Here is a 20524-nt window from a genome sequence, read left to right as displayed (position 1 = left end):
TGGTGAAATCTCGCGCTTTTCTGTACGATGCAATGAAGAAATGGTGAGTAGAAGCCGTCCGTGTAGCAGTTTCCACTCTATGCAGTGTCACCACTGCCCCCTACTGGACAAAATATGGTTTGCAGAGAAAACATAACTACAAGTAATCAAGGACCTAAACTAGAAATCACCTAATCCTGTTTGTAGGATATTTTCGAGTGGGTTACACACATACACAACCAAAAATAGACACAAGAAAGGAAAGGCAGTGACAGACAAGTGGATGAAACACAGAGAAATTGAGGTCTGATCAAATGAATGAATATCTACCATTACCTTGAGAGTGACCACAGTAAAGGAGAGTATTCAGTGCTATAACAAAGATAAAGGAAGTCAGTACAGTACAGTAGTTAAACTGCTCTACTTCTTCTTCCTAGGAGAAATTAAATATAGTTGTGAAGGAACCATTCTGCAGAAGTTGATGCAATGTTTATTTTCAGACCAACGTCTTATGGTAGGCTAAAAGGCCCTGACCTTGATACCTTCCTCATTCTTAGAAGAATAGAGACCTGAAATGAAATCAGTTTCTGGTATTGTTCCCCACAAACAGATTTACATTAGATATGAATGTTCCTTTGCTAAGTTGTTTACTGGTGGTGAGCCTAGCCAGCCTCACTTAATCCACTTCCCACAAAGGAAATAGACAGGTTTCCGACAGACTCTCCATTCACACTTTGTAGATAGCGTGCAGAAACGACACATTTTAAACACCTTTTCTTTTTTTTTTCAGGGCCAGTTGGTGTTGGATAACTTTTTCACTTCACAAATTACTCTCTCCTTGTCTTATATTAGGTTTTGGATACATTTCTGAAACCATGCAGTGTGACAAATGTGTAATAACACAGGTGTGGAAGATGGAAAATGTTGATGATTAAGAAAAAAAAGAACTGCTCAATCCTTCGTATAACAGTTGATTGTTTCAAGTTTAATTACGTGGATCCACGGGACCAAGCATAATGACAAAAAGAGTACAAGTACAGAGACCAATACAGAGTAAGTCATGACAGATTGTTCTGATTCTGCATTTAAAGTTTCAAGCTTATATCCTCCTCCAACAGTACAGATGACATAATTAGCATTTGCAGAATGTACATACAAGGTGCAGTAGCCACTACGGTGTAGTCTAAAAATGCAAGGTTACACAAATAGCTCCAGGAGACACAGAAAATCATGTAATGTCGGTTCCCCAGACAACCTGGTTAAAGGCTGAGATATAACAATCTGGACAGTTACTATATGGGGACTTCAGTTAACCCACTGCTGTTCAAGAGCTTCCTCCTAGAGAACAGTTTCTTATAGCGGTTTTATGGCACAGGCAGAGGCCTGTTTCTCTTACTGCTAAAAGGAGCCAAGGCCCTGCTCAGCCGACATTCCATTCATCACCCTGAACACAAGACACTGGCCTTATAAGTGACAGAGAGAGAGAACAGTTATGTGTGTAATTGATCAAGCATACAGCATTCATTATCTTTCAAATAAGATAATGAAGAAATAAGCACGCAACACACCCTCACATCCTCACACCCTCAAACCCTCACACCCAACACACCATCACACCCTCACACCCAACACACCCAACACAACCTCACACCCAACACAACCTCACACCCAACACACCCTCACACACAACACACCCTCACAACCAACACACCCTCAAACCCAACACACCCAACACACCATCACACCCAACACACCCTCACACCCAACACACAATCACACCCAACATACCCTCACATCTCACACCTGTTTTGAGGTAGTTATCATGATGTCTATTTAGTTTCCTGGTTTTTAGCTGCACCTCACAGGTTATTGTGTCCATGTCAGTTTTGAGACCTTGTGGTGCCGTAAGCTCTTCTGTAAAGACAAGAAACGTAATTCTTCAAGTTGGTATTGTTTTCTTACTTTTGTTTTTGCCATCGCCAGTAACTACAAAATATTACACTTTGAGTTCTCTGAGTTCTCTAAATCTGAGGCCATGGTTCTCAGTAGGAAACCGATGGAGTGCCTCCTCCGGGTAGGGAATGAGGCGTTACCCCAAGTAAAGGAGTTCAAGTATCTCAGGGTCTTGTTCGCGAGTGAGGGGGCAATGGAGCGGGAGATTGGCCGGAGAATCGTAGCAGCGGGGGAGGTATTGCATTCGCTTTACCGCAATGTTGTGACGAAAAGAGAGCTGAGCGGGAAGGCAAAGCTCTCGATATACCGGTCACTTTTCATTCCTACCCTCACCTATGGTCATGAAGGCTGGGTCATAACCGAAAGAACAAGATTGCAAGTCCAAGCAGCTGAAATGGGTTTTCTCAGAAGGGTGTCTGGCTTCTCCCTTAGAGATAGGGTGAATTGCTCAGTCATCTGTGATGAACTCGGAGTAGAGCCGCTGCTCCTGTGCATCGAAAGGAGCCAGTTGAGGTGGTTCGGCCATCTGGTAAGGATGCCCCCAGGACGTCTCCCTAGGGAGGTGTTCTAGGCACGTCCAGCTGGGAGGAGACCTCTCGGTAGGCCCAGGACTGGATGGAAAGATTATATTTCGTCACTGGCCTGGGAACGCTTCAGGATCCCCCAGTCAGAGCTGGCAAATGTGGCTCGGGAAAGGGAAGTTTGGGGTCCCCTGCTGGAGCTGCTGCCCCCGCGACCCGATACTGGATAAGCGGATGAAGATGAGATGAGAGATGATATCTCTGAGTGATTAATTAAACAGATGTTTTGGTTTTCAACTCTAGCTTCCCATTCCACTGTGGTTCTAATAAATATTTGACATCTGAATTATATTCTATGTACTTTTCTCCATTTGTCTACACCACTGATGTTCAATAGAACTCCAAGTGTGAAGGACCAGGCAGCTCCACAGAGTCCCGCACTCTCTTGTGGCTCAACAGAGACTCACCCACAGCTGAAATAAACATATAAATGTAATGGCACGATTGTAATGATTCCAGCTGAACGGGATCGTTCTGGTATATTTTATGTGTATTCTGGGGTTTGTCATGTCCTTGTTTGGACTTGTTCTCGGGTCAGTTAATCAGTTCATTCTGTTCAGGTGTGTTGAGCCCTCACCTGTTTCTGTTCTCATTAGTCTGTGTATTTAGTTCAGTCCCTTTCTCCCAGTCCTGGTTGATTATTTTTGTATTGTCCTGTTGAATGGACGTTCTTCTATGTCCTGTGTTTTCTGTTGTGGTTCAGTATATAAGTATCTTTGTATTTCCAGCACATGGTGGCACTCGGTTTTGCTTTGTGTAGAATTAAATCTCCTCATTCGATTTGCATTTGCCTCCATGCCTAGATGTTACAACGATAACATCTATCAAAGGTTAAACTTCAAACTACAGTGCAAATGTTAAGTTGTAGGTGCAATAATTATTCTTTTTTATTACACTGAATTACTTGTTATAATCTACATCACACAAATAAGTACACAGTAATAATGTAAACTGTTATCCAATCAATTTATATGGGGAAAAAAGAACAACAACAAAAAAGATCCAGAAAAACGCATGTCAATCCACAAATTGATTTGCATTTTAATGAGTGAAAAAGTATTTGATCCCCTCTCAGTCTTTTATACAGGTAACTAGCTGAGATTAGGAGCACACTCTTAAAAGGATTGCTCCTAATCTCATTTTGTTACCTGTATAGAAGACACCTATCCACAGAAGCAATCAGTCAATCGAATTCCAAACTCTCCACCATGGCCAAGACCAAACAACTGTGGAATCTGAGCATTAACAATTACAATATGAATGTACGTTTCTTTGGAAGTGCATGTGCCTAGATAATGAGAACAACAGAAACCTCTCTGTTTAGATTATCTCTCTGTAGGTTGTGCTGTAATGACCAAAGGAATGTTTATGATGGCCATTTGGCATGGGGGTTACTGTCATGGAAACCTGATCTTTGCTAGGTAGACACACCCTTCAATGTATATATATATCAGCTTGTAACCAACATTACAGTGAGAAGAGATTGAGTGAGATGAGATTGAGGTTGTGTAAGGAAGACCAGGTCCTCATGAACAATACTATCTAATGCTGCAATAAATAATGTACTTTCTCTCTCCCTTGACAAACGGGTATTCGATAATAATCACAACCAATATGCGAAACGGCTGATTTCTAACATGATGCTGCCGCGACCCGGATGGATATGTTTTAACGATTCTGCTGAACTTCGGCTGGAGAGCTTAGGGGCTCGATTTGCAATCGCGAGGAAGAAGTTGTTTTTCCCGGTTACTGGTTGTTGAAAACAACTGAAGAGTGAGTCGTAAAACTCCACCATAGAACGAACTGTCAAGATTGCAAAAAGCGTTAGTTTGTCAAAGAAGCCCTATGATCACCCGACTAGGCCGTGGAATTTATTGCGTGGAATCTGTCTGCGGGTGTGGACAGTCCGTCTCCATTTGTTGGGGCGTTGACCGGTGTGCTTCAGTGCTGAACTGTATTCCATGTCGCCATAGTATGATGACACTGCACTTTCCTTTTGAGGATTAGAGTGTGATGTTGTATTTTTCGGCGATTATACAGTGACTATATAATGCCGTCCAGCTGTACAAATACAACAAGAGGACTGCAGCCTCTGACGCGCATGATGCGTTCATGTTTAAAAAGCAAGGCGCGAATAGGATACCATCAAGAATGAAAAGGATCATTAACAACGATGCCTGGACTCGAAATGGACAGAAAGAAAAAGAACGTTTTCCGGCTAAACAAGTTGTATATGGACAGATGGAGAGTGTGGTACAGACGAAGAGAGAAGACAGAGGAAAGTTAAGATGGCCGAGAAAAGACAACAGTCGAAAGGCGGGAAAGGAGACAATCATAATGGACGAAGATTCATTTGACCACCTGGCTGACTGACAGTAGTCTCAAGATGGAGTCTCTCTTATGGGATCCTGGAATCATGGACGATACTAGGAACTAGCGTGAGCTTTCATAATCATTGATTCAGAGTTCTTAAATGTTTATTTCGTAAAATGTATCATACCTAACCATTGAATGAAGCAGGAACTTATCAAGGAAACTTGATCACCTTCCTCGGTAATAGCCAAGCTTATTGAATTAAATATTACATGTAGTTTGAGAAGCACTGGAATGTTATATAGCATGTTTTAATATGCATTCGAAATTGCCTGTTTTGTTCTGTCATGCTTGAACATGTTTTAATAGGTATTCAAGAAATAACCTGTTTTGTTGTGCTTTGTCATGTGAACGTATGTAATTTTGAGTCAGAAGAATTTATTGCGTTGATGATAATGTTTAAAACCGTAAGGCCTCAAGGGGGGTCTCAAGACAATGTAGGTAGGCCTTCTCTAAGGCCCACCACGTGTTACACGTCTGTTGCTTGCTGAGCTGTTCGCTAGCACAAGTGGGTACGTCTGAAACCCTTTGATGAATTAGAATTTGGTATAATGATTTTCTAATCTGGTAAAATAGTCTCATGGTTGTCTTACAAAAGTTTGACATATTGTGTTTTTGCTCTCCCTTATATATTGTATAAATGGTAGAATGAAGAATCCACATAGAATCCACATAGACTTGTACGTTAAGGAGACGCTGTGTCCCATGAGGACTGAATTTGAATCCAATAGTCATAGCCTTAAAAAAAGGGTAATACAGCTAAAGCAAGTTTACTCCCCACCATAACAATTAGATGTATTTTAAATGCTGAATTGAGTTTGGTTAAATAATTGATTTATAGTTACCAATGATTACTGGTATAATACTGGTGTTTTAAAACCAACGCCTGATACTCGTTAATGGAGTTTAAATTCTAAAATGGTAACTTGACTAATGAACAAATAGGGTATAGATGTAACAGTGTTTAAGGCTACATTGAGTTTCCTTTGGATTACTTATTGTACCTTAATTATAGTGATGTCATTCATCTGTTTTCTGTCTACATTGCCATTCTTAAAAGTCTTCTTAATTTCCACCCTAATGTTGAGTTGTTGTGTAGATAATGATAAGCACATTTTTACAAACTGCAAAAATATTAGATGGGTTGGACACTAAATCAATATCTCCAGTTAATAAAGAATGTCGGCTAAATTGATAGGATAGTCTGAGGACCACAAACAAACTTTTGTCCTTTTTAATGGCTCACCATAAATGGGTGGATCTCAGAGCTTCAGGAAGGGGGGCAGATCCACTGGGATGGCCTCTACCTTTCCCATTACATCAGAGTAGCCTATTACTAAGGGTTAAATTTGAGTGTTCAGCCTGGCCTCATCTATGGTAATTTTATCAACACAAGCATATACAGTTTTGGGATAAACAAACATTAAGTGAAAGTTAAATATATTTTCCTCTAAATAGCTTTAATGTTGAAAGTTCTGATTTTGAAACCAACTGAAGTGAGAGTAGAGACCCAAAGTCATCCCCCATTGTTGATGATAGAACAAAGATAAAGCATAAAAGTTGTGATTTAGGGTTTGGCTGACCGCCACTATTTGGAATAAAAATGAATCTAACTTTGCGAATTCCCAAAAATGTAGGAGGTTAATTAAGACACTTTGTGTTTTTCATGAGGTAGTTTGGCCGTTGCCTGTAAAAAGGCTAAATTTTTATGCTGTAGCTATGCTAATACAATTGCCATGGTGGTTGCAACAGGTAAACCACTGGACAGGGGCTGGGGTTTTTCATTCCTACAATTTAGTTGCGCAGCTTGTCCCCTACGGGGCCAAACAATTTAGTTAGGCATGTGCCAAGAAACTACAGGATATTATAAATGCATGATAGCCAATTTCACAGACCTGTGTGATGGTACTGTGGTAAAGTAAAATGTGAGAGCTGTTTAGCTATGTTGTAAAATTTGTTAATGGGTTATATGGTTTATAATTCCTTAGCACAAGCGACTGTGTTGCACATTGATGTCTTTGTGTTAGTGAATGTTCGTGTTTTTTAACTTGTTCACTTTGTTTTGATGAATATACAGGATGCAACTCCTTATGAACTGGATTATAGATCCATTCCTACTACCAATTCTTTATTTTTCATGTCTGTCCTGAAAAGATGGCCAGTGCAGGTTCAGGATGGTGCCTCCAGTGGCCGTATTTGTCATTGTTCTGCATTCACTCATGGTGTCACTTTCCATTGACTTGATGAAGTGAAGGCAGGGGGGATGTATGATATGATAATTGATTATAATTGGAAAGAGTTGAGCTTAGGGCTCAAGGCAAATCAAATTGGTATTTATAAAAAAAAAAGTTTTTCCTGTTTGCATAGTTATAACAGAGCACTGGCAACTGTTATGTTTTATATTTTCCAATTACAGGACGTTTATTTGGAGATTGTTTTGTTTGATGTAAAGTCTAACATTTTGGTTGAATAGAATAGATCTAACCATTTCTGATTTGGTTAGGCAAAGTCAAGTCTGACAATCTTATTCCACTGCTAGGTGCTATTGGGCATTAATTTAGCACAAGGAGTCAAACAACAACCAAGCCAGTTCTGGATGGAAAAGGAACTTTGACACAGACTTCTATGGAAAAACTTGTCTGAATAGGGTGTATGCTTCACTCTGATGATGGAACTTCTAAGATCCATAAGTTACCAGGACTGATCTATTGTCTTCATTGTTGGGAGTTGACAGAACAATACCCAGTGGATGAAAGTCCAATGGACTGTTGAACCACACTAATCGTTGTTTTGCAGTTATACTTTCAACAGATCAGGACATCACAACCCCTTTTCTGATGATGCATCACGTCACTGACTGGACACAGACAACTGAGTGTGTAAGTACCAGCAACATGTTCAAGAAGGATTTCTACAACTACACTGGTTGAATCTGTTCCAAATTTTCCTGACCACTCACATGGCAGAATGATGCCAGGGTCAGATCACTTGGCTTCACACTCCGTTTCTAGATGAATCATCGACAGCGAGATGAGAGGAGAATTCTGAAGGACTCCACATACTACAGGTTAGAATACCAAGGGCCAGTTGACTGGAAAGGTCACATGGTCCCAACACAGTGGAAGACACTGTTGTGGTGTTCATCTTGAATTAGTGAAGTGTTTTAAACTCACTGTTCCATTATACACCTACACTGACTTGTTCGCTTCCAGGGCGGCATCTGCGGATCCGCGAACAGGGCTCATTTGCATAAATATTTATGAAAATAGAATCACCATAATCGTCCGATTTCAATGGTATATTATTTGTGGCCACTTTATTGAAGCGTTCCGTGTATAATTTGGGCTGTCCGTGTATAATTTGGGTTGTCTGTGTATAGTTTGAGTTGCTATGGGAAACACAAGAGAACTTTTCACCAGGCAACGACATTGACCATGCATCTTAGAAAGGCTAATGTGTAGACAAGAATAGGGATTACAAGAGTATACATCACTATATATGATGTTTTGAACCATAATACATCATTTGTATTATAAATATGATATAAAAAAATACATTTTGTCAAATTAGTATGGGGGTGTTCTTGAGTTTTAGGGAAGAAGTTGGTAATTTTTCTGAGTTTATAAATTATAGAAGTCCAAACGTAACTAGCGATCTAGTGGCCGTTCTGCGTCATTACATGGGGAAAAAAGTGATATACATTCAATCTTATTTATTTCATAGTGTTTTATTTCTAGGTAGAATAACACATTTTTTTTTAGGGTGCCTATATTTTTTAACTTCTATTATTAATTATTTTGAACCCAATTCAGTATAATGTGACAGTAAAGGCATGAAAATATGAGGGAATACCATTGACATAAAACTTTATGATGCTTTAAAAAAAAAAAAAATGATGCTGAATGCCAGAAATGTTTTCCGAAAAATATATTTTTGCCTTTCTAATAGATGAGTTTTCTAAATGGTGACCCAGAAGTCTGTTTTTATGTGTTTTTATTGTGGCCAAGGGGGTTTTGATTACAAGGATACATCATTATAGGTTGTATCTGTTACAGAAATGAATCTAGGACCCAAAATGTCTAAGTAGTGAAATCCGGCCGAAATTCCCACCGACCACTTAGGACAACCAGGCAATTTTCTGGGTCCACATCACACTGACTGCAATCACTGATGCAAGACAAAGAACTGAAAACAAGAACTAAAGGACACTTGATTGGAAACTAACTTTTTTCCTTACTATCTAAGATTTCCTAAATGAACTGATATGGTGATTTCATATGTATGAAGGTTTGTTTCTTGCAAGACAGGTGGGAAACTCTATACGATGAACATCCCAATATTGGCGTATTTTGTGATGATGCTTAATGATCTACATTATGATGGCTATCATGTTATGTTTGGATAGTGAATTGTTCCCTATTATAGGTGGTCCCTGTCAAAGGTAGATGTTTTCCCTATTTTAAAGGTAGAATCTTTCACAGGTACAACAGGATATGCATAAGTCTTTTGTATGATATTGTCGCATGGATCATGATACAGACAAGGGGGCTTTTGATTGTTCAATGGACTTTGGGGACATGTTTTAATCATGGTGTCATGTTTTTCGTCTGATTTTCTGCTGAACACCGTTAACACTGATAATAGCCTGTTGATGTCAAAATGTTTCTTGACCTTTATAATCTGAGTATGACTGTCATACATTGAGTTTTGTGTCGGAGTGTGGGATGTCAATTGTTCTTGTTTACATTCATTTTCATTTGAGGAACAATAAGAATTGATTGGTCAGATACTCCTTTTGTTGTTTCATCTTAGTCATTTGGTAACATAAATGTATGAGCCTTTTCTTTTCATTAGGAATTGAATTGTACTTGCAATGTTTTATCAAACATGTAATGTTTTTCTTTAAATGTTTAAAAAATTTGCCTAGATAATGAGAACAGAAACCTCTCTGTTTAGATTATCTCTCTGTAGGTTGTGCTGTAATGACCAAAGGAATGTTTATGGTGGCCATTTGGCATGGGGGTTACTGTCTTGGAAACCTGATCTTTGCTAGGTAGACAAACCCTTCAATGTATATATCAGCTTGTAACCAACATTACAGTGAGAAGAGAATGAGTGAGATGAGATTGAGTTTATGTAAGGAAGACCAGGTCCGCAACCTCATGAACAAGACTTTCTAATGCTGCAATAAATAATGTACTTTCTCTCTCCCTTGACAAACGGGCATTTGATAATTATAACAACCACTATACGAAACGGCTGATTTCTAACACAACTGTCCAAGGATGTCAGGGACAAGATTGTAAACATGTAATGGGCTACAAGACCATCGCCAAGCAGCTTGTGAGAAGGTTGGTGCAATTATTCGCAAATGGAAGAAACTCAAAAGAACTGTCAATCTCCCTCGGTCTGGGGCTCCATGCAAGGTCTCACCTCGTGGAGTTGCAATGATCATGAGAACGGTGAGGTATCAGCCAAGAACTACACGGGAGGATCTTGTCAATGATGTCAAGGCAGCTGGGACCATAGACACCAAGAAAACAAATGTTAACACAATTAAGTACTGAAATCCTGCAGCGCCCGCAAGGTCCCCCTGCTCAAGAAAGCACATGTACAGGCCCATCTGAAGTTTGCCAATGAACATCTGAATTATTCAGAGGAGAACTGGGTGAAAGTATTGTGGTCAGATGAGACCAAAATCGAGCTCTTCGGCACCAACTCAACTCGCTGTGTTTGGAGGAGGAATACTGCCTATGACCCCAAGAACACCATCCCCACCGTCAAACATGGAGGTGGAAACATGCTTTGGAGGTGTTCTTCTGCTAAGGGGACAGGACAACTTCACCGCATCAAACGGATGATGGACGGGGACATGTACCATCAAATCTTGGGTGAGAACCTCCTTCCCTCAGCCAGGGCATTGAAAATGGGTCCAAACGTAACTAGCGATCTAGTGCTGCCATCTGGTCGCCGTTCTGTGTCATTACACCGCAAAAGAAGTGATATAAAATCATTCTTTTTTATTTTGTGTTTTATTTAGTTTTATTAGAACCACATTTTTTGGGGGTGCCTATATTTTTTACCTTCTATTATTATTTATTTTTTATTATTTTCAACACAATACAGTGCAATTTGATAGTAAAGGCATGAACATATGAGGGAATACCATTGACACAAAACTTTATAATGTTTTCAAAACATAATCTTTATGCTGAATGGCAGACATTTTTTCAGATATATATTTTTTTGCCTTTCCAATAGATGAGTTTTCTAAATGGTGAAACAGAAGTCTGTTTTTATGAGTTTTTTTTGTAGCCAAGGGGGTTACATCATTATAGGTTGTATCTGTTACAGAAATGAATCTATGACCCAAAATGTCCAAGTAGGGAAATCCGTCCAAAATCCGTCCGACTACTTATTAACCAACCCTGTGATCTGGTGTTATAATCTCAGACTCTAAACTTCAACAGGGATGACAAGTTGAAAGTCTATGGAGAAAGGATTTGTAAACTAACAAAGTAGTGCAGTAGTCTACAGGTCTGTAATGAGATCCAGACACATATCTGGTAAAGGATGCAGTGTTAAGTATTAAAATTGTCAGATGTAATAAAACAAAGGGCACTACAGTATGAAAGGGTCAAGGGATCTCAGAGTTGTATCTGTTGCACTTACTAGTACTAGTAGATAGTATCTCCATAATCAAGCTCAAATAAAATAGTTAATTGAACAAATAACTTCCTACTATTCAGCAAGAAGCTAGATTTATTTCTATAAATAGTAGCCAATGGATGGATAAATTGTCTTTACTGAATCATTTACTGCAAATAACTTTTATGAAAAACACTTGCTAGCTACAGAATTAGGCTACTTTAACAAACACCATCTGAAATGATAATCAGGTCAGGGGTCGTCTCCGGTGTGACAGGTCTCTGTCAGGGATGGGGAGGCCTGCCAGGGTCAACACCCCTACTCTGTTGTCATGGACACTGATTTTAACATCCCTCACAAATGTAAGCCCTCCATTGGACTACACTGCTATGGGGCACTGAGACTTTCTACATCAAAACAAGAGGGAAGAGTGCCCCCTGTTGGTCCCCCAAAACCACTTTCAGCAGCATCTGGTCTCCTGTCCAGGGGCCAACAGTGACTGACCCTGGTTAGTTTCAGAGGGTGCTATGAAACAGGAATACCGATTTCCCCCAACATTATATTCTGTTCAGAAGTGTAAAGGATCACTGGACAGTGCAATTCTAGTTGATTCAGAGTTTTGACAAGTCTTCTTTGCATCTTGAAGTGTGACATCCCTTTCTTCCGTCTGTGTTGCACTTTGCAGTCATGACTCAAACCACTTCTAAGTTTCTACTTTGACCACATGTTTTTGGCTACGTTTTTGGCTAATTCCCAAGTAGTTGTTGCAAATCATTTCATTTTGGCAAACACTTCGGCTCATAATTATGTTAGCTATTCAGAATTGACAGAAGACTGAATAATTAAAATGCATGTCTGTTGAAATAAAATATGTAAAAATCCACCACCACTTGGCACTGCCCCTCTACTAATCAACCAATCAGGAACCGCCACTGCTTTCACGTTGTGTCAATGCGTCATTTCTTAAATGAGTGAATCCAACTATAGGAACTCCTCTAAAGGCAAATTCCCTTCACTCAGTTTTGCTGTTTAAAGATTTTACTATGGAATGTGATGTGTATGTCTCATTGAGGACCACACAGGTTCATTAATGGACAAGTGAATGAGAGATAACCTAAAATTATCCGATTTAAGATGTAGCATATTTGTCCAACAACAAAACACATCTTAATATTAACATACCTGGATATGGGCGCATGAGATTCTAATTTTGGGGGAAACTGGGTAACACTTTATTTGTAGAGTTAATCTGTAGTCCGCTTGGAGTATCTCTATAGAGGCTCTGAACTGTGAAGTTAAAGAGTCGTCTACAGGCTGGAGGTTCTCCTGATACAAGACTGTTCCCTACAGAGCTGGGTTATGTAATATATGTGAGAAGAGAGGCGTTGTCTCAAGATGGGCAGTGTAACAATTGAGGTTAGCTGGTTATGCTCACTATTAGTAACCAACTTAGTGAATGTTTTAGGGGATTAGTGTAGGAGGAGTGGGATTGATATTGATGGGATGTTATATCTATGAACATTATAAATGTTCAGATGGTAGACAAAGGTCAGGTAACGTAGCTTTAATTGGTTCATTCGTTCACATTATTCTTTTCCCTTTACTCATGGTACAGTGTCTGATAAAACAAGTCCAGTAGAACAATCAATATAAACACAACAAGGGACAGATTATATTTTTATCAAAGTGGTATGATTGGGGGGGGTTACCATCTTCTATCACTGTGGGGTGGGGGGCATGTCTGCCCTGCCCCCCACCCCCCTTCTCCTACGCCCTTGCAAGAGAAGCTTCCTAAAATCTGTATCTTTATATTTAAATGCTCATTCTCTCCTCCTTCTTCTAATAATGAGGAAGGAACCAGTCTGAGTTCCTGTAGTCAACCATGAGGAGAAGTTGGTCTAAAATAAACATCTATTTCTGTCTGTGTGAGGGTACAGAGGTGCTATCTAACCAGACTCCCATCATATACGAAGTAGAGGGGTTTGTAAAAACTGTAGTTCAGAGAGAGTTACTTATCATCAAGACAGAAAAGATCACACCTGGCTCTGTCTTCTACTCTATAAGAACTAACTTTGTATGCTTAAGAGCATAAAGTTCACTAAGGTTAATTTTACTACTGATGGAATATATCGTTGTATAGTGGTTACTTTAGTAAAAACATACTTGGTCGACAATCAAGGGAGAAAAAAAAGCTTTATTAAAAGCACAGCAGCAGAGTTGTCTGATGATACATGTTCAATCTCACATGTACAGATTGTTGCTAGCGGTTATGTACATTAAAGGGTGTCTCTCCCAAACACAGAGAGCATTTCCACAAGAACCCCCAAGCCAAATGGTCAATGTCAACATTCCACATCCCTGAGGTCTGCAGAGCTTGACCTACAGATAGGAATCTAATCACAGATGTGTCTGTTGTTCTCATTATCTAGGCACATTTAACTTTCAATGAGACATACATTCATATGATTCCACACTACTCTCACAGCACAGTTGACATTATTGTATTTCTGCTGTTCTGTAAAGACTTTCTTTGTTTTTGTTGTAGTACTGAGTACCCTCATCTACTGTACTCTGCTTCTGGCATGCATGCTGTTTTAATTAGTTCTCGGTATGTAGTCCAAGTGAAAGAGAGAATGAATTGCAGTACCGAACTGCCCCTAGTCAAAACGAAACAAAAAGGCCTAAAACCAGCCGTCAATTCTATCAATGTGTCAGTCACTCTGGAGTCATCTGGAGTCCTCTGGGACCTACAAGCTAAACCCAAGGGACTATTAGTGGGGCACTCGAACATTCACAGTGTCTTTCCTAAAATCTAATTCAACATCTCACAGACTCCAACCTTGACTTCCTTTCAGAGACTTGGCTCCATAAATACTCTCCTTATGCTGCTGATTGTGCCTGGCTACAATGTTTTCAGGAGAGACAGGATTGAAGGAAGAGGGGAGGTGGTCTGATGATTATCATTAAAGAACATATCCAATGTAAACTAATAGAGTGGTCATGTGATAATGAACTAGGATGTACTGGTCTAAATGTTACACTCTCTCCTCAAATGTATTTTACCCTGATTGGAATGTATAGACCACCTTCCACCAAAAATGTGTTTTTTGATCAGTTGAATAACATGTTTTAATAATGTGATTTGGGGAAAGTGGTCATCTTAATGGAATATTTTAACATTAATTATGAAGACAAGTCCTGCAGGAAAATCCTCAAACAGATCACTAATACCATTGACCTAACACAGTTAATTAAAGGACCAACCAGGTTGACATGTTGTTCTGATTGATTTGGTGTTCAGTAATAAACCAGAGGGAGTGACTTTATCATTCAATATGATTACTGGACTCAACCTTTCTTAATACTACAAAGTGTCACTTATTAGCCCCATTCCTAAGGTCATCAACACTATTGGTCAGGGGGTGTTTCCAAAGGACTGGAAGTTCACCATAATAACGGCCATCTTTAAATCATGTGACCCTGCTGAGGTGAGGAACTACAGGCCCATTAGTATATTACCTGTGGTGTCAAAGGTAAATGTGTAGCGGAGCAACTGATTGCCCACCTCAACAACAGCCCCTCCACATTACACTCCATGCAGTTTGGCTTCAGAGCAAAACACTCTACAGAAACGGCCAACTGCTTTCTTCTAGAAAATGTGAAATCCACGATGGACTAAGAGGGTGCTGTTGAGGCAGTATTTCTAGACCTAAGGAAAGCTTTTGATACTGTTGACGATAAGGTTCTCCTTACAAAACTGTCCAAGTTCAACCTTTCTCCCAATGCCTTGAGATGGATGAAATCCCACCTTGAAGGTAGAACTCATTGTGTTCATAACTTCTAATACAGTTTCTCCTGAAGACATGTTACGATCTGATGACATCTTTGGTCAGACTGAATCATCTTTGTGATCAATACCGTATGAACTATTTAGTTCAACAAAAGTGTATTTCTTATTTTAATAAGTAAGCTTTTTACATTTAATAGTGCTATGATTTTTTCCCTTTCTGGATATTGTCTCTTACAGCATTTGTCTAACTGAATGGTAAAAAGTAAGACAAAGAGAATGTGAGGTAACACAAGATTCAGTAAAAAAGTTAACTGACATCATCTTGCACTGTGTGAATAATGTATTTAAAATATGTGGTTTGTGCTCACTATTTACAGAGTGTGAAAAGGGAGGCTCTCTGAACCTGTCTATTTCCTTTTCGGGCAGTGAGGTTAACATGCTTGGTTCACCACCAGTAGCCAACTTAGTAAAAGACTGAGGAGAGGCTAATTCAAACTTAATGTGTCAGAGTGAACAATGAGATGTCACCCACTCTTAGCTATGATGTGGGCGTGCCCCAAGGTTCAATACTGGGGCCCCTCCTGTTCAGTTTGTACATTAATGATTGCCCTTCTCTCTGTACTGGGTCTGAAATTCAAATGTATGTAGATGATACAGTGATATACAGCTCCGGAAAAATGTAAGAGTCCACTGCACCTTTTTGTTTCCTTTCCAAAAAAGGGTCTGTATGTGAATGCAAAGAGCAAACAACAAGTAGCACAGAACTCACTACTGTGATGGTCCAGGTAACAAAGTGACTCATGTTTACATCTCAATGTAAAAAAACTGTCAGTGTTTTTCACAAAGAGGGCAACATGCTACTAAGCCAGATGTTTCTGTATCAGAGAAGAAGCTCCCTGTGGTTCCCTGTTTTAAGTACCTTGGCATGATACTTGATTCCAACCTCTCTTTTAGAAGCAGGTGAAAAAGGTAACTCTAATAACTATTTTCAACCTAGATAATTTCGGATCTGAAGACTTTACGATAGACAATCATCTTTGTGATCATTACAGTATGAACTATTTAGTTGTTAATTAAACAAAAGTGTATTTCTTATTTTAATAAGTAAGCATTTTACATTTTATAGTGCTATGATTTTTTTCCCTTTCTGGATATTGTCTCTTACAGCAATTGTCTAACTGAATGGTTTCAGATCCTCATCCAAAATATAAAGTAAGACAAAGAGAACGTGAGGTAACATAAACTTCAGTAAAAAAGTTAACTGACATCATCTGGCACTGTGTGACAAAATGTCTTTAAAATGTGTGGTTTGTGCTCACTATTTACGTGTGAGAAGGGAAGCTTTCTGAAACTGTCTATTTCCTTTCCGGGCAGTGGAACAAGTGAGGTTAACAGGCTTGGTTCACCACCAGTAGCCAACTTAGTAAAAGACTGAAGGGAGGCTAATTCAAACCTAGTGTAAATCTGTATGTAATACCAGAAACTCTGATCTCATCTCAGGTCTCTATTCTTTATTCTACTTATAATGAGCAAGGAACCAGTATCAGACCATTTAGCCAAACACAAGATGTTGTTCTGAAAATAAACATTGGATCAACTGCAACAGAATGGTTGCTCATAGTCTTTTACATGTCTTGATTTCATGTCGGTTTTGTCTGTGTGATGGTGAAGAGGCGTGATCTAACAAGACTCTCATCATATAGGAAGTAAGTAGGGAAAACTGTTGTTCAGAGAGAGTTAGTCGTCACCAAGACAGCATGGATCATTCCTGGTTCTGTGTTCTACTCTGTGAGTACTGACTTAATATAACTACTCTATCACTACAATACAGTTTACATTACTATGTTACTACTGTATTTTAATGACTTTCTATGTCTTTGTCATAGTACTGAATACCCTCATCTACTGTGGTCACTCTCAAGGTAATGGAAGATATTCATGCACTTGATCAATCTCACTGTGCTTCATCCTTTTTGTCTCTGCCACTACCTTTCCTTTTTCAAGTTCATTTTTACTAAATAGGTGTTTTAGTTGTGTATGTAATTAAGAAAAGTCAGTAACACTATTTTGTGAGTCCCAAAAGAGTGCCTGTAGATGCTCTACAGATTATCTACTATCTGTAACATTTTAACTATCTACTTACCATAACCCTTACCTATATTCTAACCCAAAACCTTATTCTAAACCAAACCTTAGCAAGCAGTTGTTCATCAACCGATAGTTTGTTTAAAGTGGGTAGTATTACTTGATAGTATTACTGTGACGCCCTCCTCCGGCTTGGACCCACAACCACGCTCCACTGCTCCTGAACGCACCCCTGATTTACTGAACTTCAAGAAAGGTTGGATGGTGAAGATGGATATACAAGGACAATGGAAGAAGTATTGGTTTGTACTGACAGACCACAGCCTCATGTAACTACAAGGACTCGGTTGCAGAAGAGTCTTCAGATCTGGACGGTGAGATTGACCTGTCTACATGCTACAACATCACCGAATACCAGGATCAACGGAACTACGGTTTCCAGATACACAACCAGGAGGGAGTCCACACGTTGTCAGCCATGACTGCAGGCATACCGAGGAACTGGATCCAGTCATGAAGAACGTGAGACGCCACTGTACCGGATGTGGCGAGCGGCCGTGGTGCTTTCTCCCCGCTGGAGGGGTTGGTTCAACCGGACGTGACCCAGGACTCCCCTTCCTCCGAGGTGTAGTTGGAGCCCGGCAGCCCTGCCACACTGGCCCCGCCCGGCGACCCTGCTCCTGGTCCGCTCCTGGCCCTTTTTTGTTTGTGTCCTTACCCACAACCTGTCTGTCCTTGTTGTTTGTACCTGTGTCTTGTTGGTCCTCATTAGCTCCCTATTTAGTTTGTCCTCTTCTGTTAGTCCTTTGTCACTCATTGTGTTTTTGTGCTTGGTTTATGTCCGTCCCTTCTACAAGTCCGTGGTTTTGCCTGCCTGTTTTCTTGTTTTGAGTCCGTAGTTTTTCTTCTGTTTTCCTGCTTCTGTTCCCCCAATTAAATCCTTAATTTGTCCTTAAAATCTACGCTTGGGTCCTGCTTCTTTGAAATCGTGACAATTAGTATCTTCAGAACATCTACAGATGTAGATTTCTACTGAAATTGGGACTCTCAAAATAATGTGTCACAGAGAAGTCTGTGCTATGATGGTGTTGTTTGTGAATAAAGCCTGTAGTGACACTGAAGCACAACAGTCCAATATTCACTGGAGAGACTGTCACTATCAGATGTGTGGTAGAAGGAGGAGACTCTGACTGGGAGTATGACTTTCATAAGAATGGTCAGTCAGTTTACTCTGACACAAAGCCTGAGTACAGAATCAGTCCTGTCTACACATCTGACAGTGGTGAATACAGTTGTAGGAGAAGACACAGAAGTGTCCATTATGATTCTGAGTGGAGTGATCCTGTCAAACTGAAAGTGTTTTGTAAGATCACCTCTAATTTTAAAAACACTTCTCTTCTCACGTGCCTATGACTGAGAACTTAAGGCCGGGTGTCTCTGTATAGCACTTTGTGACAACTGCTGTTGTAAAAAATGCTTTATAAATAAATTTGATTGATTGATTAATCTCTATAAGTTCCTATTGTATTTTTTATTTTTCAGTTATGATTTATTCATTTGTTTTGATGTTTTCATTTGAGTATTTGTTTTTATGCTATTGTACTTTCATATATTTGTCTTTGTAAAGCACATTGAATTGCTTCGATGTATGATTTGTGCTATATAAATAAACGTGCTTGCTTGCTTTTTAATCTCATTTGCTCCGTAATGACTTTTAGCTGGAGGTGTCTTTAAGGAAGCTGTTCAGTCGTTTCTAACAAAACCATTTGTTGTAACATTGTCATTGTTATTATTAATATGTGGAGCGCTGTAGAAAACAGTATGATGTCTATTATCACTGGATGTTTATATCTGAAGGGTTGAGAAAGAAATATACAGGAACTGATGTAGTTATATTCATGTTTGATTGTTTCCACAGATCTGCCCAGGGCCTCAGTGAAGATAGTCTCTCCCCAGGAGCCACCGTACACAGGAGACAGAGTCACTCTACAGTGTTATATACCAGAATACACAGACTGGACTTATGTCTGGTACAGAGACAACCAACACCTTCCCAGTGAGACCAGTAAAACCATCACCATCATGCTACCTAACAATGCTGGTCAGTACCAGTGTCAGGGGAAGAGGACAGATCAGCCCCAGTCATCATATATGAGTCCTAATCACCCCATCAGTGTTACTGGTAAGATCCCTTAGAAACCAACTCATATTCAATATCCACATAATCCTATGACTCTCAATGTGTCTATTTATTCTGTCAGTATTTTTGTTTTGCATCAGTTATATTATTATATAAAAGTAAGATCATACTGAGGAAAGATTGTTGATGTGACTGTATTTCCTTTATATCTGTGTTTCTACAGCTCTACCAACAGCCTCAATGAGTGTCTCTCCTCATGGTCTCCTCTACTCTGGAGAGACTGTTACTCTGCAGTGTGACATATCAGACTACACAGACTGGACATACTGGTGGTACAGAAATGAAAAACTACAGAGTCCTGGTTCACCTTCTAAAACCATCACCACTCAGTCTGACCAGGTGAGTCAGTACCAGTGTCAGGGGAGAAGAACAGATCGTCCCCAGTCGTCACAACGCAGTGATTACCTCCATATCAGGGTTACTGGTGAGTTCACTATTAATATTCCAAGGTTATTTTTCATTTTGTTGTTGTTGTAGTCATGGTGGTGATTGTGTTATCCACGCAAATGTATTTTAATACCAATATCTAATCAGCCAAAGGCCAAACTGAGTTCAGTCCAACAGGACGTATTGACAGGAGACAGTGTGACACTGACCTGTACTGTAGAGTATTCTGGACCATCCAAGGTCTGAAGCCATGGATTTTGCTCATTAGCATAAATTACCATAAATATGAAAAATATATATATATATATATATATTTATATCTAGACATCAACGTGAGGCGTTCCGTTTGTGTTCCTATGGGAATCACTGCCTGAGAGGCGACTGGAGAGGCGCACCAATACTGACTGAGCGCACAGCGCACATTTCAATAAAACCTTATTACTACAATCATCCGGCTGAATTTTGCACACATCTAGATATTCAAACGAAGTTATTTGGGCATAGATTGTATTATATGGGGATAACAGC

The 20524-nt window shown here is 39.6% G+C and overlaps 1 protein-coding gene across 1 annotated transcript in view; it reads left to right on the top strand.

Annotated features, from left to right (window-relative positions):
- Positions 1-16839: 16839 nt before the first annotated feature.
- LOC114830256 (basement membrane-specific heparan sulfate proteoglycan core protein-like) overlaps positions 16840-20524 on the top strand; it is a 152580-nt gene continuing 148895 nt past the window's right edge. Inside the window, exons 1-4 of the mRNA XM_034290831.1 lie at positions 16840-17112; positions 17211-17246; positions 19328-19591; positions 19773-20033. Coding sequence (XP_034146722.1) covers positions 17082-17112; positions 17211-17246; positions 19328-19591; positions 19773-20033 — 592 coding nt within the window. The 5' untranslated portion in view covers positions 16840-17081. The remainder of the gene's footprint in view (positions 17113-17210; positions 17247-19327; positions 19592-19772; positions 20034-20524) is intronic.

Source organism: Esox lucius, chromosome 24 (genome assembly GCF_011004845.1).
Source record: "Esox lucius isolate fEsoLuc1 chromosome 24, fEsoLuc1.pri, whole genome shotgun sequence".
In the NCBI taxonomy this organism is placed as follows: Eukaryota; Metazoa; Chordata; class Actinopteri; order Esociformes; family Esocidae; genus Esox; species Esox lucius.
The sequence above is the reverse complement of the archived record's forward strand: the minus strand, read 5'-3'. Positions and strand labels throughout refer to the sequence as shown.